Raw genomic sequence first — 24,418 nt, forward strand, 5'->3', positions numbered from 1 at the left:
AGGAAAGTCCATGAGACGCTTTTCTCCAGCTAACCAGCAAAAAGCTGGAAGTGAGGGCTGGGATGTAGCTCAGTGGCAAAGCGCTTGCCTAGCAAGTGCAACGTCCTGGGTTCGATCCCCAGTACCAGAAAAGAAAAAAAAGCTGGAAGTGAAACAGTGGCTTAAGGGGTAGAGGGTCAGCTTTCAGTGGAAAAGCTATGGAACAGCACTCAGGCCCAGAGTTCAAGCCCCAGTACCAGCATATGCACACCCAAAAAGGTCCATGACACTCCAGCTCCAAAATAACCAACAAAAAGCAAGGCTGGAGGCGTGGCTCAAGTGGTACAGTGCCAGCTGAGCAAGCAGCTAAACAAGCACAAGGCATTGAGTTTAAAGCCTGATACCAGCTAAAAAGAAAAGAAAAAGCAAGAGTAAGGAGAGCCTGCAAAAAATGAGAATCTTTGGCAGCTCTTTATTTCAGAGGATTAGTACTTAGAATATATAAAGAGCTGAAAACTAAACAGGAAAACAATCCATTTACTAAGTAGGGAAATAAATAGAACACACAGTAAAATCTTCATAAGTAAGAAATAGCTTCTCAACTGAAAGTGAAGTAACTTACAAGAACAGGGGAACAAGGAAAATAGTGAAGGATGAGGGAACCTGAGGTAAAGAGAAAGATATTATATGGTGTTAAGTATTTGTTAGAAAGATTAAGATGTCAGTGAAAGAGAAGCAAAGTCCCTATCATATGGAGGTGGGGTTATCCTGTGGAGCAGAGGGCCAAGTGCACATGTTTAATGAGACAGACTATCAGAAATAGCTGTGCTTTTCATCGTTGAGTCTGGAAACCAGCCCGTTGTATGACCCAGTAATAGGTGGAGGCTGCTCCCTTCCTCATGGTCCCGGTCTCTGGGACCCTCAGGCGAAGTTCCTGAAAGGGGAAGTAGCATGGCTCTGGAATTGTGTCCACGGTGCCACCACATTACCCAAGCACATGTTGGATGCTGGTGCTGGCTTCCCTTACAACACACTCGTGCTGACCTCGGCCAAAAGTGACTGGAAATAAAATCAGGGTAGTGAATGTTGGCCTACATATCTTCCGCATTACTTACCTGAATGCCTTAGTGGGTGTGGCATGAGGGTGGCTGGATGCTAAGGCCCATTTTGAGTCCATTCCAAAAATGGCTACTTCTGGTATCAAGGGTTAGTCCACAAGTCTTGTTAAAACACTCTGCACAATGTCTAGTAAAGATACCAGGCACAAGTGAGACCCATCATAGGATTCTACTTAACTCAAAATAGGAGAACAAAACTAATCTGCAGGGTTGGGCATTTGGGTCAAAGTCCCTCTAAAGGGATCAGGATACAAGAGGATCTGGGAATCTGGTGTTTCACTGGTATGTGCTATACAAGTACATTTAGCTTGTGACAACAGATCGGGGTGGAAAAGTTAGGACATGTGGCCTATTATTGCATTTACTTTATACTGCTGAAGAATGAAGGAGGCCAAATGGGGCCCTGGTATAAGTCAACCTCGGAGGAATATGCAAGCAACACAGAATGTTGGAAGGATTGCTGAAGGACTTGTTCTTGGACAAGTGATGGCATGCAGATATCAGAGGAGCCCTGTGGGGAAATAATGGGGAGGATATGCTGGTAGAGGAATTGATGACAAGGAAGACAGGGTGCCATTTCCTGACGTAAAGTTGTGGAGATTGGCAACAAGGGTGCTAACAACTACACACAGCTCTCAGGAGTACTTCTGGCTATGCCTACTTTGATGGCCGGTACCTGAAGGCACAAAGTTATGACTTGACCCTCAAGTCACTGGTCAGATGTGGGGTTCGGACATGGGCAGTCCAACTCCAGAATCAAGCTGTATACCATGGGATTCAAGTGCTACAACACAGAACATTGGGAATGTCTAAAGTGAGCTTCTTTTCAAAGATCAATCACAAATAGATGCAAGGACAAAAAGTATTATTTTGGTATTTTTAGGGCATGTTGACTAGCAATAAATTCTTTATAAAAACGTGACATATAGCATGGGAGTGTACACCTGTAATCCCATCACTCTGGAAATGGAGGCAGGAAGATTGAGAACAGCCAGTAGCAAAAACACAACAAAAAAATCTGGCAATGACTTCATCTGACCTTGTTTTGGACAGCTGTTGAAGACAAACTTCTGGCTGATACTCTTTCTTTTGGCATTTTGAATCTGCCAGCTTACTTCTGTTCTCCAGTGTCCAACAAGACCTAGTTATTTTCTTACTGAGGAGCAAGTGGAGTCTTTCTCTAGACAATTAGTCTCTTTGGTATTCAAGTTTGACAAAAATGTGTCTGTGTGGCTCTTTTTACATTTGGGCATTTTTAACATTGAGGGTCATACAAAATGATTTATATGTGCAGATGGGAACAGGCAGTCTACCAGAAGAAATTTGTGTAAATGACTTGGTGGACCTTGGAGAGCCCACACCGATGGGTGCAGGAGTCAATCTAAAATGGGAACAAGGAGAATAGCATCAAACTGAAAATGAAAGAATTCATAATGGCAAATACATATGGTACACTACATAAACTTTAGAAGTTATCTGGTCCCACACTAAAAATTCCACTTCAAAAGACAAGAAAATCAAAGCACAAGTGAGTTATCACAAAAGTTTTATTGAATAAATACATGCACTGTCGTGTAAAATTAGATAAGCAAGATTTTAACAACCCCTCTGCTGTCCTTTCCTTGCAGTAGGTCATCCAGCTAAGATTGAAGTCAGCACAGAAAATAGAATAGGTGCACAGCCCCCACCCTGCCTTGGGTTTTAAGTAAGGACTGGGCTCTTGATAAGGATGATCTATGTAAGGAATTCTCAGAGTGCACAATATAAATTTTGGTAAATACAGCTACAAGGCTTCTTCTGTTTTCAACTGACACTTAGAATAGCACTTTTGTACACTAAGGCATAAGACAGGACAGGCAACCCCTGTGTTTGAGCCAGCAGACTTGCACTTCAAATTAATCTGAGTTAATATTGGTGTGGCTCAAAGTAGAAAGTAAAGTTCCCTTTCTCTTGAAAAAACCCATTACTAAAAACTAAAAATCAATTACTTAAACCTAAAAGTTATACTCAGAGAATAGGTGGGGGTGTTTTCCATCATCCAAATCCTGAAGTACTGAGAAAGGCCTTGAGGGTAATCCACAACCTTCCTCATGTAGTAAACAGAAAGAAGGGCATCTGGGAGCCTCCATACTCTAGGTGTTCCTTTCTCTTTTCCTCCTGGCTTCCTTTAGAAAAGAATGGAGATGGGTGTGGGTGCTCCAGCGCTGCAGGTGGGAGGCTGCAGCCACGCCCCTTTCCTGGTCGCAGCTCCCCTACTCTCCCTGCAGCGTGGCAACAGGTGCTGCTACACGGGCTTTGTACCCTTCACTGCATATTTCTGCCTAATTGCTTACATCAGGCATTCCATAAATAAAATACTTATCAAACACATTAAGTATATGGATGCAAAGCCCAGATGTTTAGGATGTTGGTAAAAATTCCTGGCATGACAAAATTTCAGTGAATACATCTTTATAGAAGCTCATCAATGGACCTGATTTTTTTTTTAAATAAAAAATCTAAAACTATGAATAAGCAACTGATTTAGTAAGAGACACCTGTTTCTTGTCTGCTATTAATATACCATTAGTTGCAGGGTCATGCCTGTAATCCTAGCTATTTCAGAAGGTTGAGATCTGATAATCATGGTTTGAAGCCACCAACGCAGGAAAGTCTGTGAGACTATGATCTCCACCCCAAAAAAGACCAGAAATGGAGCTGTGGCTCAAGTGCTAGAGTACCAGCCTTGAGTGAAAAAGCTCAGAGGCAGCAGTTCAAGTCCCAATATTGGCATAGAAAGAACAGAACAGAACAGAACAGAACAGAACAGAACAGAACAGAACAGAACAGAACAGAACAGAACAGAACAGAACAGAACAGGGGCTGGGGATATGGCCTAGTGGCAAGAGTGCTTGCCTCGTATACATGAGGCCCTGGGTTCAATTCCCCAGCACCACATATACAGAAAATGGCCAGAAGTGGCGCTGTGGCGCAAGTGGCAGAGTGCTAGCCTTGAGCAAAAAGAAAAAAAAGAAGCCAGGGACAGTGAGTTCAAGGCCCAGGACTGGCCAAAAAGAAAAAAAAAAAGAATAGAACAGAACAGAAAAGAGAAAAGAGAAAAGAGAGAAAGAAAAAAATTGAGGACCTCTTGAAAGGAAGGGAGGGAGGGAGGGAAGGAGGAAGAAAGGGAAAAGGGAGGAAGAAAGGGAAAAGGGAGGGAGGGAGGGAGGAAGAAAGGGAAAAGGGAGGAAAGGAGGAAAGAAGGAAAGAAGGGGGGAGCCTATATATTCCTATAAATAACATACTCAAGAGTTCCCCTCTTTAGAGCCAATCCTGTATACCAGTTGGAAACTATATAAAGACTTAAATGAACATGTCAGCAGACAGGAGAGTGAGAACACACCAGTCCTATGATAAGTGATGTGCTGTGGGATGTAGAATCCATTGCAAACACACCTATGGTGCATGGTGTAAGTTACAAACTAGATGGGAGGAACATTTGGAAACGGCAGTCAGCATTCACCATAGGCACTTTGGTACATTTGGTTGCATGAGCTACCCATAACTATTTGCTTCCAGGAAGATGTAAAATGAACATCTCCAATTTTCAGTACAAAGTTCTATGTCCAGTAGGTGTACAAATAGTTCTAAATGTTCTCATGGCCAAGAAGGGCTTTTTCATCCTACAGCTTAACACGGACATGGAAAGTTTCTTCCTATGAGTGAGTGTACTTCACATGCAGACATGCACAGCTTGTAATGCTGCCACCTACAAAGCCTCACCTCACAAGAGGTTTCTGGGAATCTTTTTTTGTTTTGTTTTGTTTTGTTTTGCCAGTCCTGGGGTTTGAACTCAGGGCCTGAGCACTGTCCCTGGCTTCTTTTTGCTCAAGGCTACCACTCTACCTCTTGAGCCACAGCGCCACTTCTGGCCTTTTCTGTTTATGGGGTGTTGAGAAATCGAACCCAGGGCTTCATGTATACGAGGCGAGCACTTTACCACTAGGCCCTCTGGGATTCTTAAGTATAAAAAAAATGCTTTCTATAATCTAAAAAGAAAAAAAAATCCAAAATAAAAATTTTATAATAACATTCCAATATTAAGGTGTGTTGTGGCACAAAACAAGGAAGCCCAGGGAACAATGAAGACCAACAGCTGAGGTGAGGGCACCGGTAGGTTCCTTGGTCCTCAGTGACCCTGTGCATCAGCCGAAGGGTAGCACTTCCAGTTCGGAGGCACAAGGAAAGGCCAGGTTCTCACACTGACAGGAAGAGAACAACTGTTGTGAATGCAATGTTCTACCTGCTCCTCGTGACCTGCCTTGTATCCTTACAATGCAGCAACAGCTACTGTCTGCACAGACTGGGAACCAGTGGGGACAAGAGCTTACCTGCTTACATGGAAAGTCTGTCTTTATCTTTTGGGAAAAGTGTAAAGTATACACCTTTGTTTTTGAGACAGAGTTTCCCTGTGTAGCCTCCTGCCTCAGCCTCCTGAGTGCTGTTATTACAGGTTTGCATCACCAGCCCAGCAAGTGTGCATCTTTGTACAATTTTGCAAATCAGTTACAAGAAGAAATAAAAAATATGACATTTCTTTTTTATGTAAGAAATTTCTGATAAATACACTATGATTTATAAAGCATGACAGTTTTCTTGATACTTTGTATTACTTCCTTAGCCCTTCATTGACTTCTCAATAACATTTTTACATTTGTAAAATGTTAATATTTTGAATCCTTTCTTTGATCATTCATAATGGGCAGGAATATGCTAAAATTCAATTATCCTTCCATTTCCCTTTAAAAAATATGCAAAACATGTCACTGAGAACTTTTTGCTGCACAGATGAAAATGATTATTTGTCACAAGAATTTAACAAGCTTTTAAAGTATTTCCTAGATCCATTTTCTTCTGCATCCAAGCCAGTATATGGAGATTATAAAAAATACAGTCTATTTACATGGCCTAGTGCACCTCAGTGATGTAGAACAAGGCAGTTATAAAGCAACCTCTGGTGCCTGCTCCTAAGCTGACTCCCAGTACAGCATGAGGTCACCCCACTGCGTCTAACAGTACCTGGTGAAGCACTAGAGGAAACTCTACACAGAAGTTTAGTGATAATATCTGCCAAACCCACCTAAAATGCCAACAGTCTTATAAAATTATTAAGGTATGAATAATTCATCAATACATGAGATTATAAAAAATAGCATTGGTACATCTGTAAGAAGGTGTGTTCAAAGTTGAGGTGGGGAGATACACTGAGAAAGACGCCTCACGTCCAGCGTGGCTACGTCACCACCTGTGGCCTCGTCCCATCTTCTGTGAGGTCATACCTGAGAAAGCAAAGAAGAAGATGACCAACAGGAGCCAGGCTCAGGTGAGGTGCTGGGTCATGCAGGGCTTCACTGAGCATCACTCACACACAGCCCAGGGAGGGAATACTCACCACTGTGTCCAGCCCTTGGCCAGTTCCTCAGATGCCAGAGCAACCAGCACCTGTGGGTGGGTCCAAAGAAGTGGCTTATGAAAGGGGCTGAGAAATTCAAGGCTTTCATTGCTTCTCTAATCTTCTCTTTTCTTAATCTAGTCCTCTCCTTTCTCTGAGGCTCTCTGATCTTCAATCTTTTCAACTGTTATGATTGATTTTATCTAAGAGATACTTTGTATCCAATAGTTTTGAGATTAAGTTTTGCTGAGCTCTGGTGGCTGACATCTGTAAGCCTAGTTACTCAGGAGGCTGAGATCTGAGGATCAAAGCTCAAAACCAGCCTCACTTCCGAAGAACTCACACCAAAAAGCTGGAAGTGGAAGCTGTGGCTCAAGTGATAGAGCACCAGCTATAAGTGAAAAAGCTAAGGGACAATGGCTAAGCCCTGAGTTCAAACCTCAGTACTGGCACAAAAGAAAAGATTATGATGAAGCATTAGTAAAGGAAATTTATGGGGACATCAGTAAATATACCACTAATGTCAGTACTATAATTTGTGCATGAAGAGTCTCCCAAAAGGCTCATGTGTTAAAACCTTCATCATTATCTAATGGACTTTAAGGAAGTGATTGAATCTTGCAGGCTCTGACCTAACCAATGGATTAATCCTTTGATGGCTTCCAATTTTAATGGCATTAAAGGAGGTTGTGGCAGGTATGAGGTAGAGCCTAGCTGGAAGAAATAGGTCCATAGGGGCTTACCCTGGAAAGCTTACCCAGTAAGCCTGCCTCATTCACAGATTTACTACATGTAATTTTGACCAAGCATAGTTAAAAAAAATTAATAAAATTTTAAATGTTCAAACACAACAATTTTAAATTCTGCATATACATTATACAGTTGTTGGTGCTTGGAATCTCTAAGTCCATCCTACATTATCATCAAGTGCATTTAAATTACTGTGTTATCTGCTGAGTATAGAGCAGAAATAAGGGAGGAAAAAAATGTGCTTCAGGACAACAACCCAGTCCCAGACACAACCCATGAGGGAATCTACCAGAGGCCAGCAGGAAAATGTCACAGATGACCTGACCTCCAGTCTGTAGCAAATAAATCTACCTGCAGGCCCAAGTAAACTGAAGGAATAAGAACTTCTTGCCAGCCTCTGTGACTGCCACCCCATCCTTCCCTCCCCTAAACTACCAGGAGGAGGGCCACAGAACACAGAGCATGACAAAGACAGAAAAACACCAACCCATTTAAGCTCACAGAACAACTTTCCAGGCAAAGCAGACTGAACATTTAGAATAGAAAACTCTTCTTTCATTTTTTTTTTTTTTTTTTTTTGGCTAGTCCTGGGGCTTGGACTCAGGGCCTGAGCACTGTCCCTGGCTTCTTCCCGCTCAAGGCTAGCACTCTGCCACTTGAGCCACAGCGCCACTTCTGGCCATTTTCTGTATATGTGGTGCTGGGGAATCGAACCCAGGGCCTCATGTATATGAGGCAGGCACTCTTGCCACTAGGCCATATCCCCAGCCCTCTTCTTTCATTTTTGATCTTTAGTTTATGTACTTGTTCATTTTTATTATAGTTTTATTTGCTTTATTTATGTGTGCATACATGTGTAAGTATGTATGTGTATATTCTCTGTTTTTTTCTTCTCTATATTACCTTTCTCCATGTAAAAGTGCAGGGTTTGCCGGGAGCTGGGTGGCTCATGCCTATAATCCTAGCTACTCAGAAGGCTGAGATCTGAGGATTGCAGTTCAAAGCCAGCACAGGCAGGAAAGTCTGTGAGACTCTTATCTCAATTAAGCACCAAAAAAACTGGAAGTGGTGCTGTGGCTCATGTGTTAAGAGTGCTCACCTTGAGCTGAAGAGCTCAAGGACAGTGCCCAGGCCCAGAGTTCAAGCCCCACAATGGACAAAACAAAGAAACAAACAAACAAAAAACAAACCCCCCAAACCATCTAGGGTTGATTAAGCAGGTGAATATCAGCACTTGTCATAGGCTGTTTATAGAGTACACTAGGGTTTAGGGATTTAGATGCATCTCTTCATTTCTGTTTTCTTCATTAGAGTAGAACACATGGTTTCTTTTTCTTATTTTTTTCCTTCCCTTACACACATTCTTTGTTCTCTTTTCCTTCTTTTCTCTCATAATTCCTCTATAATCCTGTATGTCTATCACCTATACATCTCTCTGGAAAATTATTCCTCTCTATTCCTGCCATGCCTAGAACCCTAGTTGTTCAACTGACAATTAAACTCTAACTCACTGCTCCAGACCATGACTCTATACCTGCACTGAACAGTATTTACAAACCTTGAATCTAGATAAGCAGATCACAACAAAAAAATCAAACCACTGACTACCCAGTCAACCAAGAACACAGAGAATAACCTATTAGAAAGATCTGACTTCTGAAAGTCAAAATGAAAAGGTATACAAATGGGTAAAATCCACCAGAGAAACACAAGAAATATGAGAAATCAAGGAAATATAACACCCACAGAAAACAACCAGATAATAATAGAACAGATAGTTACCTAGAAGAAATATAGCAAACCAGGGTACTAAAACACCTACTTTGATCAATGAAAAGATAGAAAGCATTTATAAGATATTTTGTGAACACAAGAGACTAACCAAAGAATAATGGAAGAGAATTCATGGAGAAAACAAAAGGCTAAATGAACTCCAAGAGATGGCAAAGGAGTCCAATGGAAAAATGGCCCCTCAGTTAAAAGAGATGAAGGCAAACAAGTCAATGATGAAGTCAATATAAGACCTTAAATAAGACTTCAATAAAGAAATAGAAACGCTTACAAATTACCAAACAGAAGGCAAAGAAAATAAAGAAATATAATGTTTCTGCAGCAGGAGATATAACAAAGAAGACAGAGTCTTGGGCTTGAAGATAGAATAGATATCATAGAAAGAAAGGAGGTAATTATGTAGAACAAATCCAAGAAACAAGAAAGGAGCTTAGGGCTGGGGATATAGCCTAGTGGCAAGAGTGCCTGCCTCGGATACACGAGGCCCTAGGTTCGATTCCCCAGCACCACATATGCAGAAAACGGCCAGAAGCGGCGCTGTGGCTCAAGTGGCAGAGTGCTAGCCTTGAGCGGGAAGAAGCCAGGGACAGTGCTCAGGCCCTGAGTCCAAGGCCCAGGACTGGCCAAAAAAAAAAAAAGAAAAGAAAGGAGCTTAGAAAAACTACAGGACTCAATCGTAAGACCTAATTTGTAAAAAAAAAAAAAAAAAAAAAAAAAAAAGACCTAATTTGTGGTTGATACTAAGGAAGTAGAACAGGGGGTTATAAGACACATATTAACAGAGTTCTAGCACAGAACTTTCAGATACAAGAATACCCAACAGGTCACCAGCCTACCACCCCCACCCACATCATTATCCATACAGGATTGGTAGAAAGCAAAGAAAGGTGTCATAGAGAAAAGATTCATTACTTATAAAGGAAAACTGGTCAAAATAACTGCAGACTTCTCAGCTGAAAATCAAAATGCAAGGAGGGCTTGGAATGATGTATGCTAAACATTGAAATTAAACAACTACCAACCAAGAATATTCATTCAAGCTTTCCTTCATAATTGGAAGGCAACTAAAAACATTCCAGGATAAACAAAAACTACAACAATTTACCTGTTCTTAATTTTGTGAAAAATATACCTCTCCCAAAGCAAATGCTGCCCAAAGTAAGGTAGAAGTTACAGTAATCCTCTAAAGCAAAACGGGCTTGGTAATGTGCTTAATTTAAGTGATAAAGTAAAAATTTTAAGACTTACTGAAAGGCAGCATATTTTCAGTAGAGGTTAGACAGCTTACAGGAAAAATGAACCAAGCATCTACAGTACAGTACTAAGCTATGCATCCTGAGCCCTCATGGGATTTCCTCAACAACGGTCTTCTTGGAACCATATACCTGTGCAGGGCCTATTGTACCTTGTCACAAGCCCATTTCTGTCTCTCCCTGCTTCCTGGCTTCCATCAGGTAAGAAGCTCTGCTCTGCCACATGCTCCTGACGAAGACATTTTGCTTTACTGTGGCCCCAAAATAACAGAGGCAAGTAACAGTGGATTGAAACTATGATCTAAAATGAAACTTTCCTCCTTCAAATTGCCTCTGTCACAGTGGCAAGAAAGTGTTATGATTAATATAGGCAGCAAACCTGATAGGAGCTTTCTGTACTACTGCTGCTATTGACCAAGTAGAATCGACAATTCAAACCCTCTTCTCTCACTTAATTCTTGCATACATTATTAAAGAACACGCAATTTTATGCAACACTAAATGTGAGTACAGACAAACACTTAAGAAATTCAGATATAAAGTTTACAATCTACTAGATACTAGCAGCTAGAAGAACAGTGACAGTTGAAGAGGTGGGCTGTTTGAGAATATTTTCCACTATGTATTCCCTTCAATGTAGTATTGAATAAAACTTTAAAAATTAAGAAAATCAGGAGGATGGGGGGAAAGGAGGGAGGAGGTAACAAATTGTACAAGATATGTACCCACTGCCTTACGTATGAAACTGTAACCCCTCTGTACATCACTTTGACAATAAATATTCAGAAAAAATTAAAATTAAAAAATCAATATTCCTTCTAAACCAACTTCTAAAAGGTTTTGGTATCAGTATAATTAGTAAGTCAATAATATGAATATGTGAGAAAAATAATTTACATATTTGCATCATTTTGTAAACACGCATTAATCCATTTATACAGATCCAGGTAAAGTAAGTGGGACATGTTCAGTTTTTACAAAGTATAGGAACCAATCAAGCATTCTTTTAAAACTTACTTTGCCAAGAAGCCCTTTGTCTTTGGACAAGAAACCACCACTGTTCTTCACTGCTACATCCAGCGTTCTCCTCTGTACTTCAGGGAGTGAAACACTGAAATCAAAGCTGAAATGGGAACAGGATCCAATTTAAATTCTTCCATAATTATGTTTGCTTTTCCTTTTAACTGAAAATGACATTTCTGCTTATGAAATAATTCCAAACAGTATGTTTGCTTTTTCTTATAAAAATAGGGCTGTCCTGTGGTCTACATAAAGATTCTGGTGAAAATGTGGTAAATGATATAAAGCTGAGTTAAAAGAAACTGAGACCAAGGTGGGTGCTGGTGGCTCATGCCTGTAATCCTAGCTTCCCAAGAGGCTAGATTTGAGGATCACGGTGTAAAGCCAGCCCAGGAGCAAAGTCCACAACACTCATATCCAATTAATCACCAGAAAACCAGAAATGGAGCTGTGGTTTAAAGTGGTAAAGCACTAGCCTTGAGCAAAAGAACTCAGGGACAATGTCCAGGCCCTGAGTTCAACCCCCATGACCAACAACGGCAACAACAACAAAAAAAAAAAAGAGAGAGAGAAGAGAAAAGAAACTTGAGACCATCACTGCTTCCAAAAATGCAAAGTATCTTTTAAGCTGCCAGAGAACTGTGATGTAAGGAACAATTAGTACACACAGGCAGTATAAGGAAGCTGGGGAGATTCAGAAGCCTCCTCAAGTAACTTGTCCCACATAGTAAATACTAGCTTCAGTTAAGTCAAACTACTCAAGCAATTTACAAAACCTAAATGATATTCTTTTCATGAATTTTAAAAATTGCTCTAGAAATATTAAAAAGTAGTTTTTTCAGAAGTTATAACTTAAGGTATTGTAGGCTTATTTATGTTATTCTGATATTATACATGTATGGCTAAATTCTGCTTAAAATTCTAACACAGTAAGTGCCAATACATACTACTTACCAAAATGAAAGTTCTTCAGAATCATGAATAATTTGTCCTTTATTTAATCCCTGGTCTTCCTGTGAAGTGTTTGTAATTTGGTCTGTTATGTTTAGCACGTCTACATGAGGTTTACAATGTTGAAAATGTGGTAAAGGTTTTCCTGACTCACATGCCTTAGTAACGCAAAAACATTTTTCAGGCCTGTCCTATCTGTTACTCAACAAGCCTCTTCTCAGATAAAGAATCTGCCATACCTCTGATCAAATACAGGGTTTAATGTCTTCTTTGACACATGTGTTTTCCTCCTTCCTGATCTCCTCTTGTCTGGTAATAAATACATGCGGACATAGGGATCGGAGCCATCTTCAGAGAAGGCAATGAGATTTCTCATAACACAAACCAGAAAAGACAGATATTAGAATTCAGGAAATGAGAATACATCACATTTACTTTGTCAAGCTCTGATTTCATGTTTATCTAAACACCAAGCAGCAGCAAGGAGTGATATAGGTGGCAGAGCCTGTGGTTATTTTCTGTCTTCTCATTTGCCTGCTGGCATCTCTCCAAATTCTCTCCAGCAGCTTTGTCAGAGGAGACTTTGGTCTCTACTTCCTGAGCCCAGACTTGGAAGACATTCTAAGTCTCTCTTCTAACACTGTTTCTTAACCTTCTAAGTTTCATCCTGATAAGGAAACATGAGCCAGACTTTGGTCAAGTGAGCCAGCACCCAGGCAGCCCCATGAGGCCACTCAGGCTTTTCGAGCTTGAGTCTGAGCTGACACACTGGTCCCCCTACCATGCCTGCCTGTGCCATTTTTTTCACCTACTCAAACCCTGCCGGCACAGGGTGCACTTCCTTCTGTACTAGAAAGGAAAACTGGTATGAGTCAAATACTGTCAAGCGTTTAGCCACCTCAGATTCCTCACTGACTAAATGACCTGGAACTCTACAGGATGTCAATAGACCTATCTACGTAATATGGCCTCTGAGAAGAGTCTCAGAGTCATTAACTTAACAGCAAGAACATACAAGATGGTCTATAATTACATACTTAATTGAAGTCTACATTTATATCACGTTTCTATATGCTACCAATTTTATTTTCCTGTTTCCAACAGCTATTCATAGGCTCAACTCTTACATCATTTGCAATTACTAATGAGACAGGCAAAAATTACATAAAAAGACAAGAACCATGAGCAGCACTGGAAGCTGGGCCCTCACCTGCAGGCGTGCACCACCACAATGAGCTTATTCCTTTGGGAGCTGTGCCGGATTGTCAACTGGATCTGCCCCAAAGGGGATTGGCCCAAGGTTGTCCCACTGGGAAAATAGAACAGAGGTCACCAGGCTTCTCTTGACTGCCAAAGTGATGTAGTTCACTGGCACAGTGTACACGGTAAGGTCAGTTCCATTCCTTCACACAAAAAGCAATCAAATTCCTATGAACTTAAAACACCATAAGAAACTCTTGGGGTATAAATCACTAGAAGATTTACTACAAGATTCAATAACTTAACGAACGGTTTTTCAGTTAAAATGACACAGCAGAGACTTCCCTGTTGTAGGATCAATTCTGGGATTTTAGCCTGGGAGTGTCTGCCTAGTATGGCTGTACCTGCTAGGCAAGCAAGCACTCTACCACTGAGATATATCCTCAACTCACAACTCATTTCTTTTTTCCAAAATAATGACATGGAAAGTGTGAAGGTGAAAAGTGAGTATGGATCAGAGGATCTCACATCACTGCACATGTGTTTTCATAGCCAACAAGGAACAAACATCTTTTCACTATTACCTACTCTTCTTTCTCAGAATAGCATAATTCTTAAAACAGGAAGAGCCGTTTGGAGGCCAATTTACCTTTGTCACAGGAAATGTTAGCATCTGATGCATGCAATAACTATTTGTGGGGATGTGAACTCCGATGGTGTTTACGACCACCATCCTCAGTGTGGAAATGTGAACTCTGATGGTGTTTACAACCACCACCCTCAGTGTGGGCATGTGAACTCTGATGGTGTGGGGGATGTACAGGCTGCGGTAAACAATGCTGAAAGTGTTAATTAGTTACTTCTCAAGCTGCCGTAGCCTTTGACGCAGCTCCTGGGTGGCGATGGGCAGTGAAATGTCTGAGGCGATGCTGGGTGTAGGCTCCTTGGCTGAGACATGGCTTGGTGAAGCCAGGAGGCTGGAGGAGCTTCTGCCCAGGTCTCCCTGCCGAGGAAGAATAGCTTCAGGGGGCTGGGCCTCTTCTTCCACTCTAGGCTCATCAAGGCTCCCAATCACTGGTGTGGGTGGAGCCACATTACTGCCACCAGTGCTGCTACCAGAGGCAGATATTTGAGATTTGACAGGTATTTTCCTTCCTTCTTTGGAAACAGAAGGTCGTTTCACTTGAGCTGAATGTTGGTAATCTGGAGGCCTTTCTTGCTTTTCCAGATAAAGTACCTAGAGGCAATAAACATTGAAACCAGTTATACTGGCAATATTTGGGCACATCTTGATCTTATCAAGTTAGATAGATCCATTCCCAAGTATCTTTAAACCTTGGCTCAAATTTTTTTTTAAGTTATGCATTATCTTTTCAGCTATTCAATTATCAAAGTCATTAAAGAGCTCCAGGACAAAAAAAAGAAAATAAAATCCCCCATTCTACATAGGTATAAGTTCAGAGAAAGGAAAGATCTCATTTTACAAGATGACTACAAACAACCAAGTGCAGAGCAGCAGCAAACAGAGGACAGTTACAATGTTCCCCAGCTTTGGTGCACTGGGCTGAGCAAATCCCAGAGCAGCGACAAAAGTAGTATGCACACGGATGCATGTATACACACACACACACACACACACACACACACACACACACACACACACACACACACACACAGTATTAGATCTGAACTTTGCCAGCCCTTCCATTCGGGGGCTCCAAAGATGGATTGAGGAATTCCTCACTTTTAAGAAAAACAATGTTAGTAAACATCTATATGCTGCTTGTGGCCTCCCTACATATTGTATTATTACCACAAGTCAGGTTTTAGGAAGCAGGATCATTAGTCCTAAGAACAACAGAATTTGTAGCTTGGGGATTCTGCCAAAGGCTGCACCAGTGCCCCGAGTATATAACTATCAGTACTACATCTTCAACAGATTGAGTTCATTTAAATTACTTTTAAAAGTTCATTCTCTGGGTGGGATAACTCAATAGTAGAGCACTTGTCAAACATGAGTGAGACACTGAGTTCAAGCCCTAGCATTGAAAGTAGCAGGGTTCTTATCTTAATGTGTGTATATGTGTACATATGCATACACATATATGTACATGTTTAAATGCATGTTTACATGTGTGTTTCTTTTTAGGTCCCTAGGTTTTATATTCAGTGCCTTGATCTTGCTAGGCAAGTGCTTTAGTACTTGAGCTATGCCCTCTAGCACTTTTTTAGATGTACAAAACTGATAGTTTAATGCTAGTACTGGTGAGAGAGAGGGAGTGTGTGTACACATGTGTGTGCTCTGGAACTGGGGCTTAAACAAAGGGTCTCATGCTCTTGCTCAGCTTTTTTTTTTTTTTTGTGGCTGAGACTATTAATATTCAGCCATGATGTGATTTGGAGATAAAGAATCTCTTTGATTTTTGCCTATACAGGCTTCCAACCTAGATCCTCAGATCTCAGTCTTCTGAGCAGCTAGGATTAGAGATGTGAGCCAATGAGTGCCCAGCAAGTTTCTAGGGATTTGAACTCAAGGCTTCCTGCTTGTTAGGAAGGCACTCTATCTCTGATAGTGACACTTTCTGAACCATTAGCCTGTTGAGTATCTGGAAATGAAGTTTTTGTTGCAAGTCTGAGTCCAAGCTGCATTTCTTTCTTTTTTTTTTTTTTTTGGCCAGTCCTGGGCCTTGGACTCAGGGCCTGAGCACCCTCCCTGGCTTCTTCCCGCTCAAGGCTAGCACTCTGCCACCTGAGCCACAGCGCCCCTTCTGGCCGTTTTCCATATATGTGGTGCTGGGGAATTGAACCCAGGGCCTCATGTATAGGAGGCAAGCACTCTTGCCACTAGGCCATATTCCCAGCCCCCAAGCTGCATTTCTGAGTCCAAGCTGCTATGGTTTCTGCTCTCCTTAAAAGAACTTCCTGCTGGTACCTACTAACATGGTCAACTGGTTATTGTATCACCCTGCCTATACATCCACACCACCTGCCAAACTAGTTGGGACCCAGGAACAGCTTTGAATACATCTGCTTTCTCTCTTTACATTACCATATGAAGGATTATACAGTACCCTAAGAGCAATCTTCATTTTTAAGGTGCTGTTTGGTCCTGAGTTGCTCAGCTGAAACCGCTGGTTTATAGTCATGTCATCACTGGTAAGCAATTGACTAAGGGGGACCCTCAGGTTTCCCAAGGAACACTGATGCTGCTCGTCTTTGACCTGCAAAACACAGAACAGAAAACACTTAGCTCCAAAGAAAAGGCACAAAAAGTACAGAAGTAAATAGGAAAGTCTAAAAATTAGTCTTTGAAAAATACATTTTAAATTAAAACAACAAATATTTCAGCTAATATCCAAAATACTCAAGTTTAAGAAACTAACTCCCCCCAAATAAATAAACTAATTAATAAAGGGGCAAAGGAGCTAAGAAGAATGGCAAATAAACACCTAAGGAAATGCTCAACATCCCTGACAATAAAATAAATGCAAATCAAAACAACTCCGAGGTTTTCTCTCACCCCAGTTATACTAGCCAATATTGTGAATTTCAACAACAAATGTTGGTGGGGTATGGGGAAAAAGGAACCCTACTGCACTGTTGGCAGGAATTTAAGCTAGTACAACCATTCAGGAAGGCACTTTGCAGAATCCTCAAAAAAACTAAACATAGAACTCCCCTGTAACCCAGTCAATCACTGTTGGGCATATACCTAGAACTTCACAAGTCAGGATATGGTAAAGGCACTTACATATCCATGATCATTGCTGCATTATCCATAATACCCAAGTTATGGGAACAGCCCAGTAGCCTTACAATAAATGAGTGGATCAAAAAAATGTGGTACATATATATATGATGGAATTTTACTCATCAATTAGAAAGAATTAATACTAAATCATTAGCAGGGAAATGGATGAGCTTAGAACAAATCATGTTAAATGAGGTAAGCCAAGCTCAGAGAGAGGCAAATAGCACATGTTTTCTCTCATATGTAAAGCTAGATCTAAAATACAACTAGACATGATAATTTATACAGGTCTCTAAGAATTCACACACACAAAAAGTTAGACTAAAGGAGGATAATAATCTTAGAGGGAGGAACCCAAAGGCAAAATTCCTCTGAACATTTAAAATACTATTTATGGAAACAGATTCTAGGAAATGGAGACATGTTGTTGCTGGTGGTATTGTTTTTTTTTTTTTTTTTTTTGTATTTTTAGGCAGGGCAAAGGAGAGATGCAGAAATAGAGGAGGAAGGGTAAACAAATGCAGTCATGGTACTCAGTAGACACTATGTGGAAATTATACAACTTGTATGCAGGAATGGGAGGGGAAAACTGAGGGAAAGGGAAGAAGGGGTAACATTGTCCCAAAAGAAATGTACTCATTACCTGACTTATGAAACGGTAATCCCTCTGTACAAGACCTTAATAATAACAATAAAATTATATTAAAAAATCAAAGGTTCAGCTGGCCTGGGAATGTGCGTCCTTGGCAGAGCACTCATCTGGTATGTACAGGGTCCTGGGTTCAAACTCAGTAATACACACACACACACTAGTCAAAAGCACAGGTTAATAGCCCATTTACAAAGGGAAATTAGCTAGATAGATACAAGGCAGTAGTTTTTTGTTTGTTTGTTTTTTTACAGTCCTGTGGCTTGAACTCAGGGCCTCAGAGCTGAGCTTCTTTACTCAAAGAGGACTCTACTACTTGAGCCAAAGCTCCACTTCCAGCTTTTGGTGGTTAGAGAGAAGAGTCTCATGCACTTTGCTACCCATGTTTCAAACTGATCTCAGCCTCTAGGGTAGCTAGAATTACAAGGCCAATGGCACATAGCAAGTATTTTTATGTATAATAGAGGGCACAAGTATAAAACAACAAACAGAGCAATGAAACAGGGCAGGCTGATGAGCCTTCAGTCCCTGCTGTTCACACCATCTATTAGTAGAGGTTCTGAACAAATGCAACAAAAAGAGAGACAGATTAAAAAAAAACAGGTGAATGTACAGTTATAGTATGAGTCAAGTTACACAAGCTCAATTTCTGACACAGTAAACAGAAAACACAATACAGATGACACAATAGGGTTTCTCCTAACTCCCTCTGTGGCCTGTGGACTTCTGGTGAGATTCATGCAACAGCAGAAAGACATGCTCTTCAGATATGTAGGGGGGCGGGTATCAAAAGGGGCAACAGCCAGAGACACCAGTGGCTCACACTTGCAATCTTAGCTACTTAGGAGGCTTAGATCTAAAGATCATGGTTCAACACCAGCCCTGGCAGGAAAGTCTTTGAGATTTATGTCCAATTAACCACCAAAAGGCCAAAGGGAGAGCTGTGGCACAAACCAGTCTCAACGTAAAGGGCTCAAGTCATTATGGAATGTAATTAGAACCAACTAGTATTGTTTAAAGATTTAAAACAAAATCCCCAAATACCTGAAAAACTAAGCAACATACCTGTAAATCAGTAATCCCCAAGACAAGAAAGAAATGCAAGGGGAATTGAGGAAATAATAATAATCAAAAGGAAAATAAAAATGAAACTGTAAGTCAAAAATTTTGAAACTTAAAATGAACTATATTAGACCAAATGCTTGCTTAGAAAAGCTCTTCTATCAAGCTTCCTCTTCAGAAATTAGGCAAAGAGAAGCAAATGAGAGCCGAATAACCATAAAACATGAAATGAAATTGGTCACTGCAGAAACTACTAAAGCAATAGAAGGAAAAAAAAGCAATAATGGTCATCAATGAAACCACATGTTATTTCTTTGAGAAAGTAAAATCAATAAACCTCTTGTTAGACTGGGAAGATCAACCAAATATCAGGATATGCATCTCCTATGCACATACACATCTCAATAGGACCTGAAAAGCATGAAAGGAATAACCTTATACCAAAGTTTCAACAACACAGATGAAATAAACAAATTTCCTGAAAGACATTAATATTACAATCTAACCACAACTAATGGATAACTTGGATTTTCTTTTTTTTGGAATGTCCTGGGGATCGAACCCAGGACATTGTATTTGCTAGGCAAGCACTTTTCCACTGAGCTACATCCCAGCCCCAATAATGGCTAACTTGGATAGCTCTATGTCTATTGATGGGATTGAGTTTGTATTTTAAAACTTCTTCACAAAGAAAATTGCAGGCTACCAAATATATAAGGCAAAAAAATTAAAAATGAATTCTACACAAACTCAGAAAAACAAAGAAGGACACTTCCTAACTCATTCAAGGGGTCAAATACCAAAATAAACAAAAGGATGTTATAAGGGAAAAAAAAGTTCAGATCAGTGTCCTTTGTAAGACACAAAAACGTGAAGGAATCAGAGTGAACATATATGCCCACATGGGGAGTATCCCTGAATAAAGATTTGCATGTACAGCTTCCAAACATTGATCCTGCCAAATAAAAGTCCCTCGGTTTAAATATTTGAAAATCAACAATGAATTTCACCACATTTATAAACTTAAAAAAACTGTTTTGATCATATGAATAGACACAGGAAAGCCTTTAAGTGAAACTTGAAATCCATTCATGAAAACAAACACTCAGCAAACAAGTAGGAGCCAAGGGAACTTCTTTAATCAGATAACAACAGGCATCTTCAGAGACCAGACTCTGGTGACACAGAGAGCTGGGGAGGGGTTGGTTATCTTCTGTACCACCTCAGCATCACATAGAAATTAAGCAGGGCAAGTAGGAAGGAAGAGCAATGGGAAGCAGAAGTGTCAGGTAGCAGTGGATAATACCGCTATCCACATACAAAATCCTAAGACATTTATACAACAAATATTAGAAATAACAAGTGCAAGGCAGGGTATACATGCCTTTGATCCCAGCCTTGTCTACACAGTGAGATCTTGTCTCAAAAACAAATGAACAAGTTTGGTAAGTATAATAACAAACTAATATATGAAAATCACATGGATATGTGTATGTGTTTGTATGTGCATATTAAAACTCATCAAACTGTATCCTTCATGTATAGCTTATTGTGCTAATTGTTGTGTGTGTGTGTGTGTGTGTGTGTGTGTGTGTGTGTGTGTGTGTGTGCCAGCCCTGGGAATTATGTCTCAGGGCCTGAGCACTGTCCCTGGCTTCTTTTTGCTCAAGGTTAGCACTCTACTTCTTGAGCCACAGCACCACTGTGGCTTTTTCTGTTTATATGTCACTGAGGAATTAAACCTAGGGCTTCATGCATGCCAGGCAAGCCTTCTATCAATAAGCCATATTCCCAGCCCCCTGTGCTAATTACTAAACACTTAATATTATAAATGCAAGTAAAATACCTCAACTTCAAGGTCCTGGCGCTTGGGGTTGTGAACAAAGAAAGTGAAGTTTTCCTCCCACACAGGTTCATTGGTTTTGTACCGAATCTGAAAGAAATAGTCCAACATCAGCTCTGGTATGTGCTGTGGAAAAGGAATATTAGCACTGTATTTACTGACTGCTTGGAGGCACAGGAGGCACAGGGTAACTTCGATCACATTCTAAGACATGTTTACTGAGACATATTATCATATTAGTGTGAAACTATTAAAAATTATGGACAGTCCAGGGTTTTATGACTGTGTCAAGGAATGAAGTTGTTACAGAACCTTAACATATTTGTCCAGAGGCTAAGATGTCTTCTCAGCTGGCCTCAGTTCCTCCTGCTCTAGTGCATAGCCTGCTACTACTGACAGACCAGCTTCTTAGGGGGTTAGCAACTAAAAAAGTAAACAGTGACATGTAACTGAATAATTACTAAAAGTTACTGAGAAAAGACATATTATAACAACAGCAATACTTTATTTCAAGTCTTGAGCCTAACTGTATTTGGTAGATTTAAGAACTTTTGGTTATCTATACATTATTTGTATACTGATCAAAGGAAATGTGGAGATATTTGCCATCCATCCATGACATCAAGCAAACATACATTCATATGGCACATTTAAAGTTATTTTGAAAAATAAACAATCCATTCAACAAATTAAGTAGCTGGTTATCTATTAAATGACTCCTTTAAGGGGGGAGAGAGAAAACAACAGTCTTGATGCCCATACATCACATACCTAGCACACCATTTGCTGGTTACAGTGATAATTATGACTATATTAAGATAGTGTCAGAAAGTCAGCCAAATGTTAGTGCCTTACCTTACTTTCCTGAGCCTTGTGACCAACTGACATTTGGACAAGAGGATTTGGGTTGCTGTTTATTTTCTTTCCTGACTACCCAGAAACAAAAGCAAAATAGATAAAATAAGTAGACATATTTCTAAATGAGTCCTACTAAAAATGAAAAATCTATTGGCCAATATTATTAGTTTATGACTAATTAGTTTATGACTAATACTTATTTATGATATTTCAGATACAAAGGGAACAATTTAGCTGGAAAACAATTTCAAGGCACACCCTAAGCCATACCTGTTTATACCATAAAATAAATTAATACTTAAAAAAAATTCTTTTGAGATGGGGTCTGGGTCTCTGGCCTTGCTGTTCAGGCTGGTCTGGATCTCCAGGAGTGCTTGATCATCCTACCTCTTGAGTAGCTATGACTGCAAACAAATACATATCACTGTGCCTGGCTACACACTATCTTTAAAGTTAAAGTTTAGGTTTTTTTTTATTTTAAATCAATGTTTTGGGGGAAAACCTTTTAACTTTTTTTGGGGGGGGTGGGGGTGGGAGAGGTCAGTTATGGGGCTTGAACTCAGGGCCTGGGTGTTGTCCCTGAGCTCTTTTTGCTCAAGGCTATCTATCACTCTACCACTTTGAGCCACAGCACTTCAGTTTTCTGGTGATTAATTGGAGATAAGAGTCTCAAGGAGTTTCCTGCCCAAGCTGGCTTTTAACTGTGATTCTCAGATCTTAGCCTTCTGTGTAGCTAGGATTACAGGTTTGAGCTGCCAGCAACTAGCTTTTTTTTTTTTTAAAAAAACAATTTTTACATTAATTATAATTCTTAAAAACCGTGAGAAGGGCTGGGGATATGGCCTAGTAGCAAGAGTGCTTGCCTCCTATACATGAGGCCCTGGGTTCAATTCCCCAGTAACACATATACAGAAAATGACCAGAAGGGGCGCTGTGGCTCAAGTGGCAGAGTGCTAGCCTTGAGCAAAAAGAAGCCAGGGACAGTGCTCAGGCCCTGAGTCCAAGCCCCAGGACTGGCCAAAAAACAAAACAAAACAAAAAAAAAAAAGTGAGAAGACAGATGTAAAACAATGATAATTCAAAATTCTACAGCTAGGGTAACAGAATACTAAATTTTCAGATATAGAGCAGTACATTTTTAACCTAACATCCTCTGTTCAAGAACATATAGCTAACAGACTTCAACTCTTGGTTATTAGCTGCTTAATAATTCTGACTGGAAGAATAAATGTAAGTTTAGAATTGCATGAAACTAAGAAAATATAAATATTAAAAATTCAGAAATAAACAATAGCAAGAAGCATCATCACAGAGAGCTGGTAGAAGAAAACATAGCAAAATAAAACAAATATGTGACATGAGGTTTATTTATAACTTAGCCCCATAAGAAGATGCAGTTAAATATCTGTTAGTGGAAATTAGAGGGTCACAAAAATGTTTTTAGTTACATAATTTTAGACTCAATCCTCAACTCTGCAGCAATGACATAAATGTCAAAATCATACTATTACTAGAAAAATATGACTATCCCAAACCTACTGTGACAATCTATGTTCTGGTTCATCTTTTTTTATGTGAATGAATTCTGCAAAATGAAATAAATACTGTTAACTATCCAAGGCTGTAGACAACTGTGGCAGAGAACACTGATTTATCTCTTAATTTACTTTTTCTTTCCTCCTTTAATATTAGGATGCTCAAATGTGAGCTGAACACAAGTCCCCTGTGAATAAAAATTCTATGCATACATCTCCCTTATAGATAAACATAGCAAGGTCATGAACTCCAGCCTTAAAAATGGCTTCAGCCACTGCTACCCTGAGTCTTTGACATAGACAATGAATTTGTTTCTTAACCAGTATAAATACTTGATCTCTGAAAAGTGGCCTATACTTCCTAGAGACTTATTTTATCTGTTGGGGTAGGGGTCTGCGTGTTCATAATGGGGCTTCATGCTCTCACTTGGCTTTTTTGCTCAAGACTGGTACTCTACCATTTGATGCACATCTACACTTTTGGCTTTTTAATTGGAGATAGGAATCTCACAGACTATTCTGACTGTCCAGGCTGGTTTCAAATTGCAATCCAATTCTCAGATATCAGCTTCCTGAGTAGCCAGGATTATAGGCATGAGTTACCAGCACCCAGAGTAGATTTACTGTATTTTACAATTAAAAGACATACTTATTCCCTACTCTGTAACATCTCTGAAAACAGATCAGAACTTACAATTGATAATACCACACACTTGCTCTTTGGGTAGTTTGCAATAGTGAGACAAGTGTAACCTTCTTAACTAATTCATCATGCTTACATTTTGCTTTTATGTATGTGTGTGAGGAACATGCTATATACATTTATATGTATTATATGCACACACGCATACTTTCTAAATAAAAAAACTATCGAAATTTAGCTGGTATTTTATAATCTTTCTTAGGGGTACATAAAATAATGGTGTTCTTCAACATGGATGACATTTTAGATTATACAAAATAAGTCTAAATTATTCCATAGACTTTCTATGATAACACAGTATTCAAAATATACTAGCACAAGGCAAAGATAGAAACTATAATAAAAATTTAAGTTTTTAAGTCACACTATCCTGGAATTAAAGCTCAGGTCTTTATCTCTTGCCTAGTGAAACATAATTGTTTCATCAGTCTCATCAATCACATCTATAAGGTGGTCACGATGTCAGTTCTAGAACTTGATATTAAGCTTAAATGAACTAATGTGAAACCATGATTTTAATGCAT

The 24,418-nt window shown here is 39.8% G+C and overlaps 1 protein-coding gene across 4 annotated transcripts in view; it reads right to left on the reverse strand.

The window, feature by feature from the left end:
* Positions 1 to 5,122: 5,122 nt before the first annotated feature.
* The window catches only part of Esyt2 (extended synaptotagmin 2), a 96,611-nt gene continuing 77,315 nt past the window's right edge, over positions 5,123 to 24,418 (reverse strand). For 3 of the 4 annotated variants that reach the window (XM_048340557.1, XM_048340555.1, XM_048340556.1), the window contains 9 exons: positions 21,654 to 21,728; positions 20,802 to 20,888; positions 16,565 to 16,714; positions 14,354 to 14,730; positions 13,504 to 13,602; positions 12,533 to 12,664; positions 11,340 to 11,445; positions 6,529 to 6,578; positions 5,123 to 6,415 (listed from right to left, as the gene is read on the reverse strand). In XM_048340557.1, coding sequence (XP_048196514.1) covers positions 6,370 to 6,415; positions 6,529 to 6,578; positions 11,340 to 11,445; positions 12,533 to 12,664; positions 13,504 to 13,602; positions 14,354 to 14,730; positions 16,565 to 16,714; positions 20,802 to 20,888; positions 21,654 to 21,728 — 1,122 coding nt within the window. In that variant the 3' untranslated portion in view covers positions 5,123 to 6,369. The remainder of the gene's footprint in view (positions 6,416 to 6,528; positions 6,579 to 11,339; positions 11,446 to 12,532; positions 12,665 to 13,503; positions 13,603 to 14,353; positions 14,731 to 16,564; positions 16,715 to 20,801; positions 20,889 to 21,653; positions 21,729 to 24,418) is intronic. The other variant, XR_007210154.1, reaches the window with a different exon arrangement.

The sequence above is a fragment of the Perognathus longimembris genome, chromosome 2 (assembly GCF_023159225.1).
Source record: "Perognathus longimembris pacificus isolate PPM17 chromosome 2, ASM2315922v1, whole genome shotgun sequence".
Lineage (NCBI taxonomy): Eukaryota > Metazoa > Chordata > Mammalia > Rodentia > Heteromyidae > Perognathus > Perognathus longimembris.